This window comes from Lichenostomus cassidix, chromosome 3, assembly GCF_008360975.1.
Source record: "Lichenostomus cassidix isolate B80296 chromosome 3, HeHo_3.0, whole genome shotgun sequence".
NCBI classification, from domain to species: domain Eukaryota; kingdom Metazoa; phylum Chordata; class Aves; order Passeriformes; family Meliphagidae; genus Lichenostomus; species Lichenostomus cassidix.
The window spans coordinates 42,440,514-42,459,577 of record NC_139483.1 but is presented as its reverse complement, the minus strand read 5'-3'; the positions used below and the strand labels follow the sequence as shown (position 1 = coordinate 42,459,577).

Here is a 19,064-nt window from a genome sequence, read left to right as displayed (position 1 = left end):
ATTACTACACACTTATATGCAGACTTTAGTATTACCATGATAACTCTGTATAAAATAAACTGCCTCTGCAGCTTGACTTATAATCTGGGCTCCATACTGACCCTCAGAGCCCATGTAAATATTTGTTATGCAGACTGTCCCACTGTAAGCTCAGTGTAGGCATGTCTTTATAAGATTGGGTTTGCAACCTTATCAACTCAATACATAATTCACTATAATTCAATTTGTATTTCACTGTATCTTGCCTGTTGTCACTGTGCAAATGGATACTTCCTCTTCCTAACTGAAAAATGGGCTAATGCACCCTTGATGTGATCAAGGAAGAGGGATGTTCACAAAAGAAGGTATTAAAAATATTATGAGGAAAATACTGGCTCCATTTGCCTAAAAAAACCCCCACAAAACAAACCAAATGCTTCAAAGTACCAAATCCCCCAAATAATCAATGGACCCTCCCAACAAAAACCCCACAACAGAAGAATGTTATTGCTTACCTGTATTTTTGGTGCTGAATCAGACACTGAGTTTATTTACATCCACTGCTCTAACTCCTCTAAGATACCCAGCCAATATTGTAAAAAGCATCAAAAGACATATAAGGGCCACATGAAAGAGAAAGAACAAGCTTATGCCATATATTTCTGCCCACATCAAGTGCAAGATATTCCAGGAATGTTCATGTTACTGTACTGGATAATTAGTCTTCGAGTAACAATTACATTATAATCCTCTGAGAACAGGCTGGCCATAGTCTCCTGGTTTTCCACCAGAGAACTCCATTGTACATGCTAAGAAAGCATTAAAATATATTTTCCAAGAAAATTCAGGTCACTTTCCAATACAGTAGCTACAAAACATTTATTTTTTAAATAAAAACATTTAAATCATCAGTTTTTGTAAAACAGCATATCAAGTGTTTATCTTAATCTTTGTAGTGTAAGCACCTTCAGTTTTATGCTAAAACAATCAACATAAATTATTATTTGGTCAGGCTATCAACCTACATTGAAATAAATATCCTTTTAAAGAAGACAGGTCACTTAATGCATACCAGATTTCTAGATCTTTACAGAAAATTTCTCTGGTGACAAGTAAATTATAGAGTGAAACCATGATTGAAATAATTTTTTTTCTTTTTAATTACAGTGAAGACTGGCCTATAATTTTAAACTATAAAAACAATTATAAAGCACTACAAACTATAGCTTAAAAACACTGCATCATATCAGAGAAATAATTGAGATGGCTTACCTAAACTGTCTCAGAATAAGAGATGGAACACAAACTCCTAAATTACTTAGAATGCACCAGGCTGGCCATATCATACGTCCCAATCTTGTGGGAAATTATCCATTTAACAGGAATAGAAATCTTTGTTTAATTGCAAGAGAGATAAGCCACTAATAAGTAAAAAACATATAGCTCAAAGAGCTTTTTCTGCTGATACTATTGATTACAAAACATAGGGTGCAAAATTCAACACCTGAAATTATATAAACCTTAAAAATACAGAACAGAACTTAACAGAAGTTTACAAGTCAAAATACTTCAGCACCTGAGATTTTCCTGTAGAAAGCCAAATAGATACTTTCTTCAGGAACATGTAATACAATCAGCTCCTTTTCTCTCAGTATTACAGAGGAATAATTGATCAAGATGGAGTGGAAATATACATAATTAATTCTAATTAAGCCTTGAAGGTAAATTTGTTATCAATCTATACTTAAAAATTTGATTCATGACTTTATTTTATGACAACATTCTGTATCAAAACTGGAATAGACAATCTATTGAAGTGTTCTGATGAAATAAAAGTTTAAACAAAGGACAAAGAACAGTATGCGACTTGAATCACGTTGACAAAAAACTAAGAATACTGCAACAGAAACAGGCTTGAAGAAAATGTAGTAACTTAATCTGCTATGTAAGCATTTAGATTTACAGGCAACTAGTGGTTCTGTCTTTACTTACGGTAAACTAATACTTTAAGGAAATCTTTCTCTATTTTCACTTTGAGAGCTGGGAAGTTGCATTTTCTGTGTTCTGCTCTGTGTGATTAAGACTTCATTTGTATAATTGTATGCCATCTTCAAGGTAGACACTTGCATACCAGTCTTAGAACAGAAACTTTCTTTTTTAATCCCTTGGTTTTGAGCAACTCTGTGTTCTGTTTGACAACTTAACTCCCAGACCCCAGAGTAAAGAAGAAAACACATAAAACACAGTCCTTAACAAAACAGTATTCTGATGGGAACACTGTATTTTTAATCTAACATTATCTAATTTTATTTATGAAAACTATTTAAATGTCAAATGATCTGCAAAATTAAGACTTCAAATACTAGAAAATGAGGGATGTTCCTTTAATTCTAAAAATGCTTTAATTGGGGAAAGTACACTGTACATTTGGTTTTATTTAATCATTCACTTACTGGTACTGTAAAAAATTAAACTACCAGTGTTATCAAAGCTAAATGTTCCTCCCCCCACCATTAACGACTAGGAATTTTCTGGAAACTTTCTATCACTGAAAACCAGTCAAGCACATCTGTTTCTGTCCTTTGATTTCTAAATACGAGTAAGCAGGCACTCAGTTGTACCTTAGGAAGAAAAGCTACAGAGATTATACTGAAAGATTTTGTATTAAATTATAGCAGTTTCAAAATTAAGTGCAATAAAATGCACCACTGGCTCACTTAAAACCAATTACCCTTAAAACCCACCAACTTTCTTCAATACAAGGTGCAGCAGAGTTTAAAAAACATGAAGGGGGGGCAAACCCCTCCACCACAAACAAAAAATTCAAACCCAAGAATATTGCTTTCAGTGCAAACACTGTAGTCTTCAAAAGGTTAAGAGTACAAATATTTACGTTCCAGTGTATCCTTACCTACAAGGAATGTTGTTTCACATTACAAAGTATGTCAAATACCTTTACTCCAATCACAATACTGAAGTTTACCCACTCAAATCGATATGGTGGCTGAAACCGAAATGTTTATACAAGCAGCGTAACTCTCTGGAGAAACTAATGCGCGCAGTTGAAAGTTCTCCCAATAACCAAGGGCAAAAACTGCAAATTCAGCTGCTGGCTCTTAACTAATTTCAGTATCAAATTCCAGCAAGTAACCACCTCCTTAATGAGGAGTGAACAGTAACAGCACATCAAACCCCTCGTCCCTCTCCCTGAATTTTCAGGCCACAAAAACAAGCTGCAGACCAGCACTTCTTAGGTGAAACTCTTCTTGACGGAACAAAATCTTGTTTCATAAGTCATTCATTTTTTCAATGTGTGAAAGTTAAATTTCTAGCAAAACCTCTCAAGCCTAAAGAGAACTTCTGTGACACTGCAGAGGGAGGTAGGCATATTACTTTAGTAATTCAAAATATACTTACGAAGTTCACCTCGAATGCTATTTTGCAGCATTGTGCTTTCAGAGTTACTAGCTGGGATTCCAAGGAATATTTGAAAAAGGCACCTACTACACTTAATTAGCTGCCCATTTTAATAATTTTGGTACTACTTGTCACGGTACATAAGAAAACAGCAGCACAAAGCATTAGATGGACAATAATTTTATATTTGTTCCCCTTTATGAAGCAAACATTTTTAAAATGAAAGGCACTCATGACAGAAACTCTCTCTCCAGTTCATATATAGATGGCCGACAAGTTTTGCTCTTCATTCTACATAAAGGCACAGTACAGTCTCTGTTTTGACCTTCCACATCAATATCAAGTAATGAGGGCATGTGGCAGTTAGTTCTTTCCTCAGTATCTGCCAAGAAGTTAACATCTCGATCTACACTGCCCTCTGAACATTCAGAGTCTTTAGAGTTTGGTTTAATAATACGTGGGATAATCTGCCATGCATCAATTTTACTTCTTAGAGAAGAAGGTCGAGGTCTTGAGATAGTATTGACAGCGCTTTGCTTTCCATTTGAAACACCACTGTGATTGCTTCTTCGTTGAAAAGATGGAGAGGACAGAGTTTCAGGAACTGACAGGGCTGGGAGTCTAGAAACATCACTGGTTGAAGCAACTCCATTTGCTAGGGGAAAGAACAACCAAACAAAAAAAAAAAGCCGATTTAAATGATGTGACTTCTTGAATTCTTTGTCATTTGTAAAACCAGGTTGCCATAAACACTAGTGGCTTTTCTTCCATCAGAATTAAGAGGCTTGTGCATTGTGGGGAATCTCCTAATGCAAGACCAGTAGTGCTCAAGTAATGTGTTTGCACCTATACTCTTTGCTACTGGCAACCACAATTTCTTTTTTATTGCTGTAAAAGAGATGTAGAGAGAAAGCACTAACCACCCAATAACTGGATGAATATTAATATTTGAATAAAGCCCCATGCATTTATCCAGTTATTACAAGGAATTACACATTCATAGAGTACCACAAAGAATACTACATTTAAGCCCCCTAGAATATCAGCATTGAAATTTAGAACTTCTTTTCAAAAACTCATTGATCATGAACTAATCCAGTTAAATGTAAATGAGATTTAGAGACTTTGTTTTGAGCATAAATTTTTATCAGCAGCTTAACTTAAAGGTTCATGGAAGTTCTTAATTACCCACCTGTGGTCTGAAAATGGTTCCCATCTGATAAGGTTCGTCTGTGACCCAACAGACTTAACTTTGCGGAGGAATCTTTTGGCACATTTTGAGATTCTTGTTTCAGACCAAGGTTAAAAGGCTGATTTTTCAATTGCGTCGAAACTGTGTTAGGAGCCAGCTGTATCCTCTGCTCTCTCTTATTTTCAGAACTTTGAGATGGAAAGTTGTCAGTGGAACTAGATCGACCACAATCACCAAGGACAGTGCTTACAAAAGCATCTTCACTGTCAGGTTGAAGTAGGCATTTTGTGGAAATGGAGGGCATAGAGAGAAGATTCACAGTATCTGCAGCTGGATTTAGGGATGGAATACTTGTTTCCTCTTTCTTAGACTGCAGTCGTGTAGGGCTGGCACTCCTGCGAAATTTTGAAGCACGCTGAAATATTCCATCACGCTTCTTCTTCTCATCTTTAGGCAACAGTTCATCTGGACCCTGTGATTTGTTCAGCTCTCTGATATCTAAGCCCAGGGCAACAGATGCAAGGAGGACAGCACACCCATACAGCACTGAATCAGTCTTCTTTTTGTGCAGCGTCCTGCTCAGACTGTTTGTAGGTGTCATTTGAGGAGTACTATTGGTAGAACTAGCAGAGGTTCCTTCTTCAAAGCTCTCATGTTCTACTGTATTCTCTCCCTGTTCATCTTTCCAAAGAGGTAGATTAATATAGGCCTGATTGGGCAACTTAATTGGCTTTGGTCTTTTACTGTCCAAACTTTCAGGGATAAGTTTCTTATCAGTACAGGCACCTGTAAAACATCACAGTATCCTTTAAGATTGCAATTCAACTGTTTAGCTATTGCATGTCTGCATATGTACATCATTATTTCCTTTAAAATGCACAAGTATTAACCTTGAAGGATATTGTACAATCCATTTAGATGCTGTCAGAAGCTCAGAAACATATCCTATGCCTAAACCTCATGGTGTTTACAACACTTTGATAACGCTTTTTAAATAACACAGAAAATATATCAGTGTATGGATTACAGAGAAGTAATTTATTATATACAAACTGCCAGATAAGATCTGGAATATATTCTTAACAACATTTTCAATTAAGATGAGTTCCAAAATCCAGTCAGTTACTGGAAATTTTTCCAGTTAATTCATTCGGTCATGGTGGTCTGGAGAAAAAAATAAATTTGACATCTTATACCTAATCACAAATAAAAAGGAGGCATTATTTGACTTTCATGTGTTATTCTACTATAAACTAGTGAATGCTAGAGAATAAACACAGAAGTACTTGAAATTCAAATATGTTAAGTTTGTATGCAGGGTTTTAGTAGTAAGCTAAAAAACTTATAAAATTACTATTTGTGAAGCCTTGATTTATACCCCTACCAGTGTACATGGAGATTAAAATGCCTTTTTTTAGCAATGTCCAAGCAGCTTACTATTTCCTCTACCAGCTGAAATAAATATAGCTGCTGGTGTGGACACCAAGTTATATCACAAGCTTTTTTCCTGACACTGGTAACTTAATTTTCCCAGATAAGAGAATCCACAGCATAGAAAAAGTGTTTGCAAACTTTAAAATCATTATTAATATTTTATAGTCACATTATAGTAAAGGACATAAGAAACAACATGCAGCTATTATGTTCCTGATCCTAAGGGGACCAAGTATGTTTTCCCTTGTGATTTTTACCTGTAAATAGCAACAGGCTGTCTAAGTAACTTCTAAGATTTGAAATCTACATGTTTTTCTTGAAAATTTAGATAATAGGTCTCATTCAAAAAAACAGGGAACTAATACCTGGGAATAAAGCAGGGCTTACGGGCTTTTAAAAAACTATGCATTTTTTTCAACAGCTATGCAGAGCCCACTTACAATGCCATCAGTGATTATTTAAATGTCAAGACAATTAGTAATGTAGATTCTTTTTAAGAAAAACAAAAAAAGTAATGACTGCAGATCTTATATGCAGAGCAGCCTGCAACTCATAAACGTGGCAAAAATCTCTATATGTTACCACTTACAGACCACGTATATTTCTTAGTTGCTAATGATGCAAATGTAAAGACAGGGTTTTTTTGCAGAGGAAAGTGGTTGGCAGCATTTTCATGACTACTCCTCTAATATTCTGTATAATCCTTCAAAAATTCAAGCAATATAATTTGTAGCATTGGAGGTAATCTTAATACTATTATATGGCTACTTTCACTTCTTCAAAAATGGCTCTTACCTTGGTCCACAAATAGTGAAGCTAAGGGAACACCCTTCTGATTTTTCATTAAAAGAGTTGACCAAGGGTTGCTGCCATCTGAAAGGGGTCTTACTCTGCAATAACAATAGTTATTTTGAGATTACAGAGGATACCATGCTCACATAAACTTAGGGTGAAAATTACTTTCTGTTCAAACTATAAACCTGTAGTACATAACTTGTAAATCTTTCCAAAGGTAATAAAAAGATGCAGTAGCACTAAATGTATTATTATAAATGTAAACATGCCTTAATGTCAGGTACTCTTTTTGCGATAAAAATTTGATGCCTAAAAAGAAAGGCAATAAAAAATAGGCCCTCATTACCTATTGAACAACACAAATTTGTAAAAACCTGGACAACAGTTTCATTGTGTCAAAGAAATTATGTGAATATTGGAAGTTTATTAAACATAGTGACATTAAACCAAAGAAAAATAATATAAAGCCAGTTTCAACTGATGGTCTGGAAGCAACTTTTAACACAGGTAAATGAGTGGATGTCCCTACCAAGAAAAATAAAAAAAGGCACTATAAATAATTGTATAGACTAGAGAAATAAAGAAAATTATTTCTTACTTCAGAAAAGCTACTAATCTCTAGTTTAGAGCCATCAGAAAAAAAAATCTGAAAGTAAAGGTATTCCAACTGATTTTCATGAGCCTTTCATCCTCTGTTTGTCAGCATAAATGATGTTGCTGGTGTGAATTGTGCCTCACATATGCCAAATCAGTCAGTCTTACTTAATTACACTGAAAGTACCCAGTGGGGGCCATGCTTGCAATTCCTCAAAATAATGTGAGGAAGGGCAGGAAAGACAGGCCATGAATGTCTGGTATGCATTAGTAGCTCAGCATCCTAGTATGCTCCAAATCTCAAAAAACCAGAGATAAAGGGTAATAAAACTTTAAGGTAAGTAGGTATTTTACCCTCAAGTCTAAGTGGGGGAGCTACTCATTATTAATGTAATTTCTAAATTAATTAAAAGGTAGGAGTTTTTGCTTTAACTAGAGATGGCAGAACTTTTTTTCACTCACTACCTATGTCAGTGATTCAGCTACCAAGAATGCTTTAGTATTACCAAAAAACCAAAATGTAGTAGACATACTTGTCCTTACAATCTGCACGATCCTTTGTTTGAACTGAACTTGGTCCCCACGTACAACCTTTCTTTTTAAAACTTCTCTTCACGTCTTCAAACTCTTCTTGGTGATAAGTTGTGCTCCTTCCCCAAGTTCTGTTGCTTTCATCTGAAGTTACTAGAGGATGGATTTAAAAACACAAACAAAACACACACACGTAAATACTGTTTCTAATCTCAAAATATTTTGACAGAACTGTGTATTTTCTCCACTGCAAAACCATTTTGACACATTGACACACATAGGAGCAAAAAAAAACCTGAAATTTTCTTTTCCTTTTACAAAAGCCACCACACAAGCTTCACTGATCCAGAAAGATGAGCAAGAAAGAAAAGCAATTTATGAGCTGACAAGAGACCCAGATTAAAGATAAAGCATCAAAGCAATCATATTTTCCATGCTTCCCCTTTAACTGAGAACCTTATACTTAGGTAATTCAGAAAAGTGAGTTAGACTGAGCACTTAAATTCAAGGAAGAAAATATATACTGTGGAACAACTGGTATCAAATGAAACAGAATATTCCAATTGTGACCGTGATTAACATTTTCTTTCTCACTACACCAAAACAAATTATACTTTTAAAGTGTCCAGCCTCCATTAAATGCTTAGTCTGTCACTGTCTCAGCTGATAAATTAAACAGAACCAGCACCTTTGAAATATAATGAATTCTTGCCTTTTTTCATAACCCCACTGGGAAGTTCACATTCACTTGTGATATCTACATCTTGCTGGTACACATATACACTGTTTCTTCGGCCATTAGCTGTGTGTGTATCTGTTTTTGGAATCACTGAGGAAAAATTAAGAGAATGTAGCAGAGATCTTAGTCAAGTTGATTTCAGAAACAGAACTGTTTCCCTCATATTTTTATTTTTGGGTCATAAAGCCGGGATCTATAAAGGCATTAAGCATCTTCTGATGATGAGTTTTTACTGTTTACTGTGGGGTTTAAAGGATCCTCTTTATAAAACCAGACATGGGAAGGCAGATTTTCACATGCCACTGACCAATTGAAGCATTAGCTTGGTATCATGATGGCATGCTTACAGATATGATGGAGAGACCTAAGAGAAAAATGATGTAGCCAGTTATAACAGCATGATAAAGGAGGTGGCATTAACATGTCCATGCTTCTGCTGTTCCTTCACTGTACAGATTCTCCTCTTTCCTCACCATACACCTTCTTGCCAACACAGCTGACCCTGTAGCATGGCCCTATGCTCACCTACCTCACACTCTCATTTTCAACCACATTCCTAGGGAATATATACCTTAGTGGTTTCCTCCTCCCTCCAAAACAATTTGTTTTAATAAGAAATGAGCTAGATTTTTCTTTTAATTTAATGGGTAGATTTGAAAGCTAGACTCGCTCATGACAAAGTGAAGCAGTCAAGTAACCAGTTGTTACATATGCCTGTTCAAATCACCTGTATTTGAGCAAGTCGTCTTGAGACAAAGACACTTTGAAGTTAAATCAAGATAAGACATTATTGTGGGAAACAGAATTTATTTTGCACAGGTGCAGATGGGTGTGGAAACTAAATTGTTTCAGCGAGATACTCCTGAGATATCTGATAAGCTTTTAGGTAAAACCTAAGGATCCAAACACAGAAGCAGACATGTACTTCTTTTAAATGAGAGCCTTTATGTTGTCCTGCGTGTTCAAGTCCTATGAATACAAATGCCTGCTCAAATAATAAAAAAAATTCCCAGTAGCACTTAGCACACATGCAAGGAGTGACACTGCTATAGCTTACACAAGGCTATGCAATAAAAAAACCACAGAAAACCCAAGTTTTTAGAACATGCCAATACCTGACATTTGCTTCATTTCCAAACATTTCCTTGCAGAGCAAGAAGAATCAAAGATAAAATGACACACTCTTATTTATATCCAATTATGACATTTTACGAAGAAAAGCCTTTCTTTACCTTTCTGTGAAAAGCAAAGCAAAGCAACCAACCATAAAAACCCACCATGGTTTGAGGACAGGAAATTACTGACAACACAGTATCCGTGTCAGATACCGTGTCAGTTAACATCTGAAAAAGAGTTCACTTAATTTTCCCCCCATCTCAAATTTTCATTAAGAAAAGCAAGACAGAGTTTGTCCATCTCTCTCCTTTATCCACAACACAGGGGTAGTAGAGGCATTTGCCCATTGTAAAACTGTAGCCACTGCAGCTCAAAACCACACTGAAGTGCCAGAGAAGACATCACTTCTCTCCTTTAGACACTAACAATGAAAAGGATTTCCTAAGGTAGAGGTGTTCCACAGGAGATGAGAAATCTGATTTCTATCCAAATCTTAAACAAAGTTTCAGGCTGGTTTAAAAATCAATTAATCTTTAAACTAGCTACAGAACAGTATGTAGGCAAAAATCTTCATGCATTCTGATCTTCCCCTTTCTTCATTTATAGCTGACAAAGCCAGATTCTGAAGCAATCTCTCTCACAGGTGATTATGCTCGCAAGAGAGGAAAGCCACCATCCATAAGCAATCAGCTGGAACAAGTTCCACTGATTTCATAGGGAGAGAAGCTTAAGGCATTACTCTCTGAATATGGATAATTAGACAATCTACTTTGCAAAACAGATCAGACAGTACAAATGAAAACAGTGAATCCTGTAGGAATTGTTTTGTCTGTGTATATGTCATTCCCAAATATAAATGCATGCTTCACTGTAATAACATGATCTTATTCCTGGTACCTCCACTGTGTGAGCATGAACATACCTTCCTTTCTGTCATCAGTGTACGTAATAATGTAGACCTACAAATGTACCCATGATTTTATTTTTGTCTCTTTTTCTTGTCTTCACAAAACCTAAAGCAAGATTCCTTCTGGGTTTATACCTGCTTAAAGCTTGGTTCTCTTTTGACATAAGAAAGTTGGGTTACTGGCTCATTCTTTGGTCTTTCCAGCTTACAAGACTCCCTTACTCTCTGAACCTTTCTTTTCCTATATCAACTCCAATACGTAATAAAAACTTGTTTTCCATCTTACTTGGGTTCTAAATGTGATAATTTGCCCCTTGTCATAAACTTTGATTTGTCATTGTTTTATTCAAGTTAGTTTACAAATTGGTTCCCAAAGTAATTAAGAAAAGATACAATTTAAAGCATTCACAATCATTTTGAATCACTGAAAATTATTTAGCATTTTAGCAAGATCATCGCTCCTTTCAAAAAAGCTGTAACTGTTAGAACCAATCAAGGGATGTGCAAATCAGACAAAAATCTGCCTGTAATCTGATACTACTACCAACATTTCAGTAAGTATATGGAACACTCTCTGTTGATCAGATGAGTGGAGACTTACATTGTATAGCTCGAAGACGAGGAATTATTGTGGGGCTACTTGATGGACTCGAGCTGTTACTGTTTAAACTCCTCCGCTTATCCAGATTGGGGGATGCCTGCACTGTTATTTTGTGCTGGAAATCTGTAAGAGAGTAAAACAAATCAGGTTTAATGTTCTGAATAAAAAAACTTCTCAGAAGAACATGCTGCTCTACTTCTTAAAATGAAGTTATATAATGAATTAGACTTGAGAGTGTAAGAGAAGTTTATATTAAAAACATTGAAAACTCTAACTCTAAATGTAACAATTTAGATATTGAGTCAAACAGGCAGGATTTCATACCTTCATGTGGTAAGTTTGCAAGAACATGAACAACAGCAAGTAAGTGCAAGTGAACACAATGTGAGACACAACCACACCACAAGCTGTTATTCAATCTTTTTGGTTGTCACAGGAGGGGCAAAAAAAATGTGTTTCATCTCAAGTTAATCAATACTTATGACAATTGGATTTGCCTTATTTTTTTTTAAACATGTAATTCATATATACAGTGAAAAAAAGCATTAACAAAGAAATGTCACGTCTATTCATGTCAGAAAACCATGACAGCGAACTTCAGAAATACAAATATTTATAGCAAAGTAGTTAAAAGAACAACAACAAATATTGAGGAGGAAAGAATGTGTGAAATTAAATTTAACAATGTGACACCCTAATCCCCATCATGAGTGCAATTATACTGTACACTATTTTTAGAATGGAATTGTCTCAAGGACAAGTTCATCTGGATGCTCTTGATAACAAGGAACTAACTGCTACATTGAATGAAAGTGTTTATTTTATCACTGTTTCATGTTACATATAAGCAGAACTGGAAACCAAGAACCAAATATTCAATTTAAACTTGCAATCCAGCATATATATAACATGTTTGTCTAGGAGGCTGTATCTGATTTGCTCTTATTTTTAAAGTAAGGAAATACAAGCTTATTTCATTAATGCTGAAATAGTACTCTAAATATTACTGCCTGCTTTGTCTCTTCCCAGCTACCAGACAGCTACAATTTGGTCAGACCTGCGTTAGCATAGCATCAAGTCCTTATTGCATTTCCTTCTGACCTGGAAGCCACTGGAAGGAAGCCCATCAATACCAGGATGCTGGTGCCACTAATGAAAGCTTTCCAACTATTGGTGAAACCTTGAGTTTGTGCAGTGCCATCCTGTGGCAACATTAAAATGGCACCTCTAAACCAGCCCCTAACAACTAAACCTGTATACAAAAACATCTGCTTTGCAAAGGGGGCATTTTAACACATTCATGGGTAGAATGAAATGCTCTAACATTCAGATTATACCACACTTGTATTCTGAAATCATCTGCTGCTGCTATTAGAGTGTTTTCTTGCAAGATACAAGGCACTGAAGATTGAGTACAATAAGTGTGCACTTTGGACCTAATGCACTGCACCCCCCAGCCCTTTTGAAGCACTGTTTTTCTCCTCGGCATTTGCAAGTTGAGGGCAAACAGCAGAGATACTGGATCATGTTAAGACAGTTCTGGCATGTACTAAAAAGGTACTTTTCTGTCTATACAGAAACAATGATAACAAAATCTGCACTTTGAACCAGTCTTAAATCATGTGGCTCTTATGCTAGTGACCTTTCCCTCCAAATGGGATGGACTTCTAACTGAATCATTCTTCCAGATGAAATGAGGACTACTCCATGAGAATATGATATGTAAAAGTTGTCTCCTTGTGGCAATGGAGCTATACAATTCTTACCAAACCCTGTTGTGCATTACAGTAGAAGAACCTGGCAACAAAATATAACAGTAGCCAACACTGAAAACATGAACCCCAGAACTGAAGAAGCTGGCATATTTAATCATTACAAATATTGTGAATTTTTTAAAAACTGCAAACCTGAAGGCAAACTAATTCTGTGTCCATCTTTAAGTTTTAACCGGCTTCTTTTAAACTTCCCCTTCCTCTTCTTTACATTGGGTTTCTCTTGGTTTAGCTGGAATATCATGATATTCAGCTCGCGCTCCAGTACATCAATCTCGCGCTCCGCTAACTGCTGCTCACGGCGCTTCAGTAATTCTTCTTGAGATTTTTGCTGAAGAGCTGCTCTTGTCAACTCCTCTTCTCGTGATCGAAGCTCCTGAAGGCAAGATTCACAAAAGTGAAGCTAAGTAATAATGGGAAGGCAGTATTAAAGGACACATGAAGTGCACAGAAGGTTGTATTTCCTGATTTATTTTTATGATTCACTATATGCATGCAACATGCAGATACAATCTTCTGACAGTCCTCCATTCCAAATAAACCAAGATTCTGTATTCAGAATCAAGCCTTACACAATTTCCTTTTAACCATTTAACTTGAGTCACTTTACTTAAAGCAGGTAATCAGTGGCAATGGGGACAAACACATGCAATCAAAGATTATCAGCTAACAGCTCAGCAGAAAATGCACTTCAAGTATTTCACATGATGAGAAACTCTTGCACAGCATGAGGGCTGCTCTTGGATAGCTCCTACGCTTTAACACAAAGCCCATGGCCTGACGAATACACAAATTATTGCCTTTATCTTAAATTCTCTAACCTTTCCTGTTTTTCAGCCATGCATTAAGTAGCACTTTTCTATCTAGAAAAGCAATCAGTATTACACTGAATGCGGATTAGTGCAATAGGATAAACTAAGTCATAAAACAGAAGACAGCTGTTTCTTAATTAAAATCTAACAGGTATCTGTAACATCAGCTACTGAATTACAGCACATAGACTCCCCAACCACCACTCTCAGAAGAGCTGCTCTTTTTTTATTCTTTTTTAATTTTGTTAAAGGAAAAGCTTTAGTAAGGAAGCTAGTTAATTTTTCAGGGTAAATGAATACCAAAGGCTAAACAGCTGTAAACCTAGCCTCTTAAAATTATCTTAATCTTCAGTTTCCAAAATCTGTTAAAAAATAAGGACCTCCCTAATTTTAGACCTCCATTGCTTCATAGTATGGGGCATATTACACAGGAAACAGACTTACACAGAACACTTATAATCTATATTGCTAATAAGACTGTACTGAAAGTACAGGAAAAGGAGAACTAGCTGTGATTCATACTGTATATGTTTCTCATGACATATTTTTTTCATATGATTGTGTAAATTCTACATGGACTGAAACTGAAATTCAACCCAAAATAGAAAACCATCATTTGAAAAAAAGCTATGCTAGAAATTCAGGGTACATAAGAATTTTATTTTTATTTAAAATGAATTAATTTTATCACTGTACAATTTTATAATTGTGATGTTGCCTTGTTTTGTTTTCATTTCAGTGCACACTGCCTACTTCTGCCCATTGATATCCAGCAATGTTGTATGCCAGGAGAAGTGCCTATTTCATACAGTGAAAGCAAAAAAACAACCCTTTCCCATTTTTAACTCTTACTTTGCCTTGAATAAATTACTTCGTGAACTATACTACTTCAGTGTTTTCAGATGAGAGGATGTTCAAATGTTCTTGCCAAAAAGACTATGGATGTCAAAAGACAGGCTGGCAATGATGCACACTGGTTCAGTGAGAAGTGTCTGCTCTTCAGAGAGATAATTTTTATTTTAAACAGCTATAGCATGCATACATACACTGCTTATCATGGGTTTAAAATTTAATTGGCATGACTTACAAGTTTCATATGGTATACTAATTTTGAGTGAACTTGTTTCAACGTAATATTGGAAACAATTTTTTTTTAATTGACCCACTTAACATAGAGTGTTCTGCTCAAGGCAATTCTGCCCCTTGGAAATTCAAAGAAACCTGCCTTCATGCCAGCAAGTAAGGCTTTGAGTTGTGCTCTTCTGTTTGCTTTAGCTTTTTTTAAGATACGTAACAACTTAATTTAGAGACTCATGCAAATCCTCACTTTCCTAATCCTCCTGTCCACTCAAAACAGGACAACTTATAACAAGGGCTGAAAGCAGAAGCTACATGAACTCAGATTTAGCAAAAAGGTACTTTAGAGTTTAAATAGAAAAGGTCTTTATTACTGCGTTACTGTAGTAATAAAGGTATATTAGGAGACACTGTTGATTTTCCATCTTTTGCAGTCCTCAAATCCAGGCCCCATTGAGCTCAGCAATCAGGCAGGAATTGAGGGGCTGCACTGAAATGGTAGACAGTCTCGTGTAAGTAATAGTGTTTCCTCAATGAGAGATTAAGTATTTACTCTTTTCCAAATAAACTAATTAAAAACAGACTTACTGCAATTAGTTATGCAATGTTTCCACACCACTCTACAATTAAAACACCCATTGTAAGGAAGCTTGGAAAGAATTCTGTATTTAAGTTGCTCAAGAGCATTTGTCAAAATAAGATTGTGATCTTCTCTTCGAGTAGGCGTCACCATCACTCATTTGCAGCAAGTCCTTGAGGAAATTCCTCCAGCTACAGAAGTTCCTCTTTTACAGGAGGAATGAGACTCCATACAGAGGATTTTCCTTTATTATTATTATAGAAATACTTTATAGACATTACTTTCTCTCTAATAGCTGACAGCAAAATTGATAATGTGCCAAATCAAAAAACCTCACATATATGAAAGCTTTGTGTAAGCCAGAATTACATGTTTTCATTCTTAAAGAAGTATACCTCATTAGGGTAGATGCCTCTGGAGATGCATTTACTTTGGCATGTAAAAAGTAAATTTCATTTTAACTTTTCCCCTCTCTAACTGAACTTAACTCACTTTTGCACCAAAAACATGACTCTTCTCATAAACCTTTTCACTGGCTTACATTATCCTAAACTTGGTTTAGTCAGATTTTTCTTGGATAGGAAATATACTAGACTAATACCTCCAGAAAAAAGGGGAAAAAAAACCCCAAAAAACCTGAACAGGAAGGCCTGTTACAATTGCTCCCAGAGTCTAAAAAGGAAAATGGTTGGTTGAGCAGTTGCTGGAGGGGCCAAAAACAGAGTTGTGTTCTATGGCAGGTTGAGGCAAGTGAACACACTAGCTGGTCACCCCACGGCAAGTAAAAGAAGGAAGCCTCTACTCTCTGTAAAGGGAGTATAACTCAACTGCAGAGGAAGAGATCTCACAGCTACTGAGGCACACAGTTCAGCTCTAGCACACTGTATGCTTGCTGCAGGCAGAGCAGACTACACAGACAATACTCACCCAGTTCTGTGAACCAAAATAAAAGAGGCAAATGCAGAGGGTAGAAGAAAGAGAAGAAACAGATAGAAAGTATGTAATGATACTGCAGTCTTATGGGTGATCAATAAATTCTAATACCACTATGCTGATATTACAGCACACGTTGTAATGTCACACCCAACACTAGCCAAAAGTCCACATAGTGACATTTGACTACAAGAAGTGAAGGACAAAGGCTACAAACAGTGACTTGCAAGACAAGTTTACTTCTTGCTTTTGTCAAAGTTAGTGGCTACATCTTCTATAAAGTTTCTCTACAAGTCAATGTATCTCAATTATGGCCATCCTTGTCTACTACCACTGCATGAAAAATAGCATCAAATATATATTGGGCAGTAATTATACTGCAAGAAACACCTGCAAAGAAGAAATCTGTTTATTCTAGCATTTCTAACAGAGACTCAAGAGGATACCTGGCCTATTCCAACTGTTATCTTTATCAAGTTGTCTAAAGGAAAAAAAAACCTCAGTGTGAACAAAACCAAATTGAAGTTAGCAAAAGAAAAGACAAAGAGAATTGACAGTGAATACTCCTTTCGTACAAACATATCATGATATGACTGTATGGAAAGAAGACAAGTGACAGAAATCTGGGTAATAAACAAGAGAAACTGGATTTGCTGATTCATGTGTATGAGTTTCACCCTATTAATATCTGGCAAGAATATGTCCCACACTGCAACATTGAAAGGCATCCGTGTGATCAGTCTGTTCAGCAAGAAGAGAGATAAAAACACTATTCCATTTTTGGAAAAGAAGCCTTGGGATACAGTCATATAACAGGATGAAAGGCTTTCCATTCTCACAGCTGAGGAGAATGTTCAAGAGCAGCTGAAAATTTGCAGTTATAAAGATTAGCTAAGGGATAAAATCAACTTAAGTGATACAGACAAACACACAAGAAAAAAATACCAATAACACATTTTTAAAAAGAGCCTAGAATTCCACAGTTACAGAACTACAACCCGTTTTCTCTGGAGAGATGGGTGTGGATAACCTTCTTTTTCAACTGTCTGTATATTTGCATGAGTACATTGGTAAGCAACAATTCAAAAGTCAAAAACTGCTGTATCATATAAACATACATATACACATACCCTTCCTTCACTGCCATACAATTGGAAAAATTAACTTACTTTTTCCTTGGTCCTCAGTTCATTAAATATCTGCTGAATTTCCAACTTCCAGTCATCTTGCATGGAATGGAAAGATTCTTGAGGCATTTCAGTCATAACTGCCCCTTCAATGGCAGTAAGCTGCTCAAGAATTAAGGCAAACGATGGTCGGATATGAGGGTCCTGCTCCCAGCATTCTAGAATTTATCAAAATCCTGTCAGTTTTTAATAGCATATAGAGCTTTCTGAAGAACTAGGTGAATTTCAAGTCACTTGCTACTGCATTTCAAGTTCAAATGCGTTCCCTTTACCTGCAAGACTTCCCTAGTCCCATCTCAATTTACAGAGCTGACACCTACCTACTCGTACTCAGATGATTGCTTTTGTGTGAGTAGTAAATAAATAGCAAAACTAGCAATATTGTCCAGAAAGGATATACATAAAAGATGGAAATATTCACTAAATGCAAGGAAATAGCCATTAGCAAGTAATGTCTATTTCTCTAAAATATTTCCAAACCATTTTTGACACTCAGGAAGAAATGTGAAGAAAAATGGCATTTGCAATTCTTCCCCGCGGGATTTTAATTTTATCTCATATTAATCTGTAGTATAACCCTGTAATTATGAAAATTAATGCAATTTCAGTGTAAAATGAATTTTGTGAAATCAGAGCAAAAACTGTACTGTTGCTACTGAAAAACTTAAATGCAACACAGTAACACTGTATGACTTCCTCAGACACACCCAACTCTAACACCAGGTTTGCTGTGTAAAGAAAAATGAAATACTTTGTACACAGCACACTATCAAATAAGGTTTTTATTTTGCAACCTCATGATTATTACATACCCCCAAAACCGTAACTATTTAAATACGTAGGAAAAAAGCAACATAGATACCTTTCATTAGTTTTGCAAATGGTTCAGGGCAGGTGGATGGAATGGGCAAAGTAAGCTTATTGACAGCAACTCCATAGGCCACAGCGAGGCCATCAATGCCACGGTAAGGAACTTCTCCTGTAAGCAGTTCCCACAGCAACACTCCATAACTACAAAAGGTAATTTTTTTAAACAGTTATTTTCTGAGAAAGAAACAACAAGAACACAAGAAAAACAAGAATAAACAAGTATCTGTCCAACCACATACTGAAATTCATGAGGATTTCCCAGTCAAAGGTGAATGCCTTTAATTCAGCTCTACTTTTGTCATCGTGCACCTTTCCATTTACAGTGATTAAGCAAACTGGATGTGACTTTAAGACTGGCTTGCACACCTATTCAAAATGTAAGCCTGAAGCCACTTCTACAGAAATGCTAGTTTCACACAAATATGACTTACAATAGGAAGTCTGAATGACAGGAAAACAAGCAACCTTCTCCCCACAAAAAAACAAACAATAAAAAGAAATCCTCAGCAGAACATTCAGGCCATTCTC

At 36.0% G+C, this 19,064-nt stretch overlaps 1 protein-coding gene across 4 annotated transcripts in view; it reads right to left on the bottom strand.

The window, feature by feature from the left end:
• Positions 1–839: 839 nt before the first annotated feature.
• MAP3K21 (mitogen-activated protein kinase kinase kinase 21) overlaps positions 840–19,064 on the bottom strand; it is a 42,696-nt gene continuing 24,471 nt past the window's right edge. Inside the window, exons 3-11 of one of the 4 annotated variants that reach the window (XM_085055484.1) lie at positions 18,529–18,677; positions 17,649–17,824; positions 13,213–13,453; positions 11,306–11,428; positions 8,631–8,771; positions 7,945–8,095; positions 6,818–6,912; positions 4,589–5,374; positions 840–4,051 (exon numbers count right to left, since the gene is read on the bottom strand). In XM_085055484.1, the coding sequence (XP_084911610.1) occupies positions 3,627–4,051; positions 4,589–5,374; positions 6,818–6,912; positions 7,945–8,095; positions 8,631–8,771; positions 11,306–11,428; positions 13,213–13,453; positions 17,649–17,824; positions 18,529–18,677 (2,287 nt within the window). In that variant the 3' untranslated portion in view covers positions 840–3,626. The remainder of the gene's footprint in view (positions 4,052–4,588; positions 5,375–6,817; positions 6,913–7,944; positions 8,096–8,630; positions 8,772–11,305; positions 11,429–13,212; positions 13,454–17,648; positions 17,825–18,528; positions 18,678–19,064) is intronic. The other 3 variants (XM_085055485.1, XM_085055486.1, XM_085055487.1) reach the window with 3 other exon arrangements.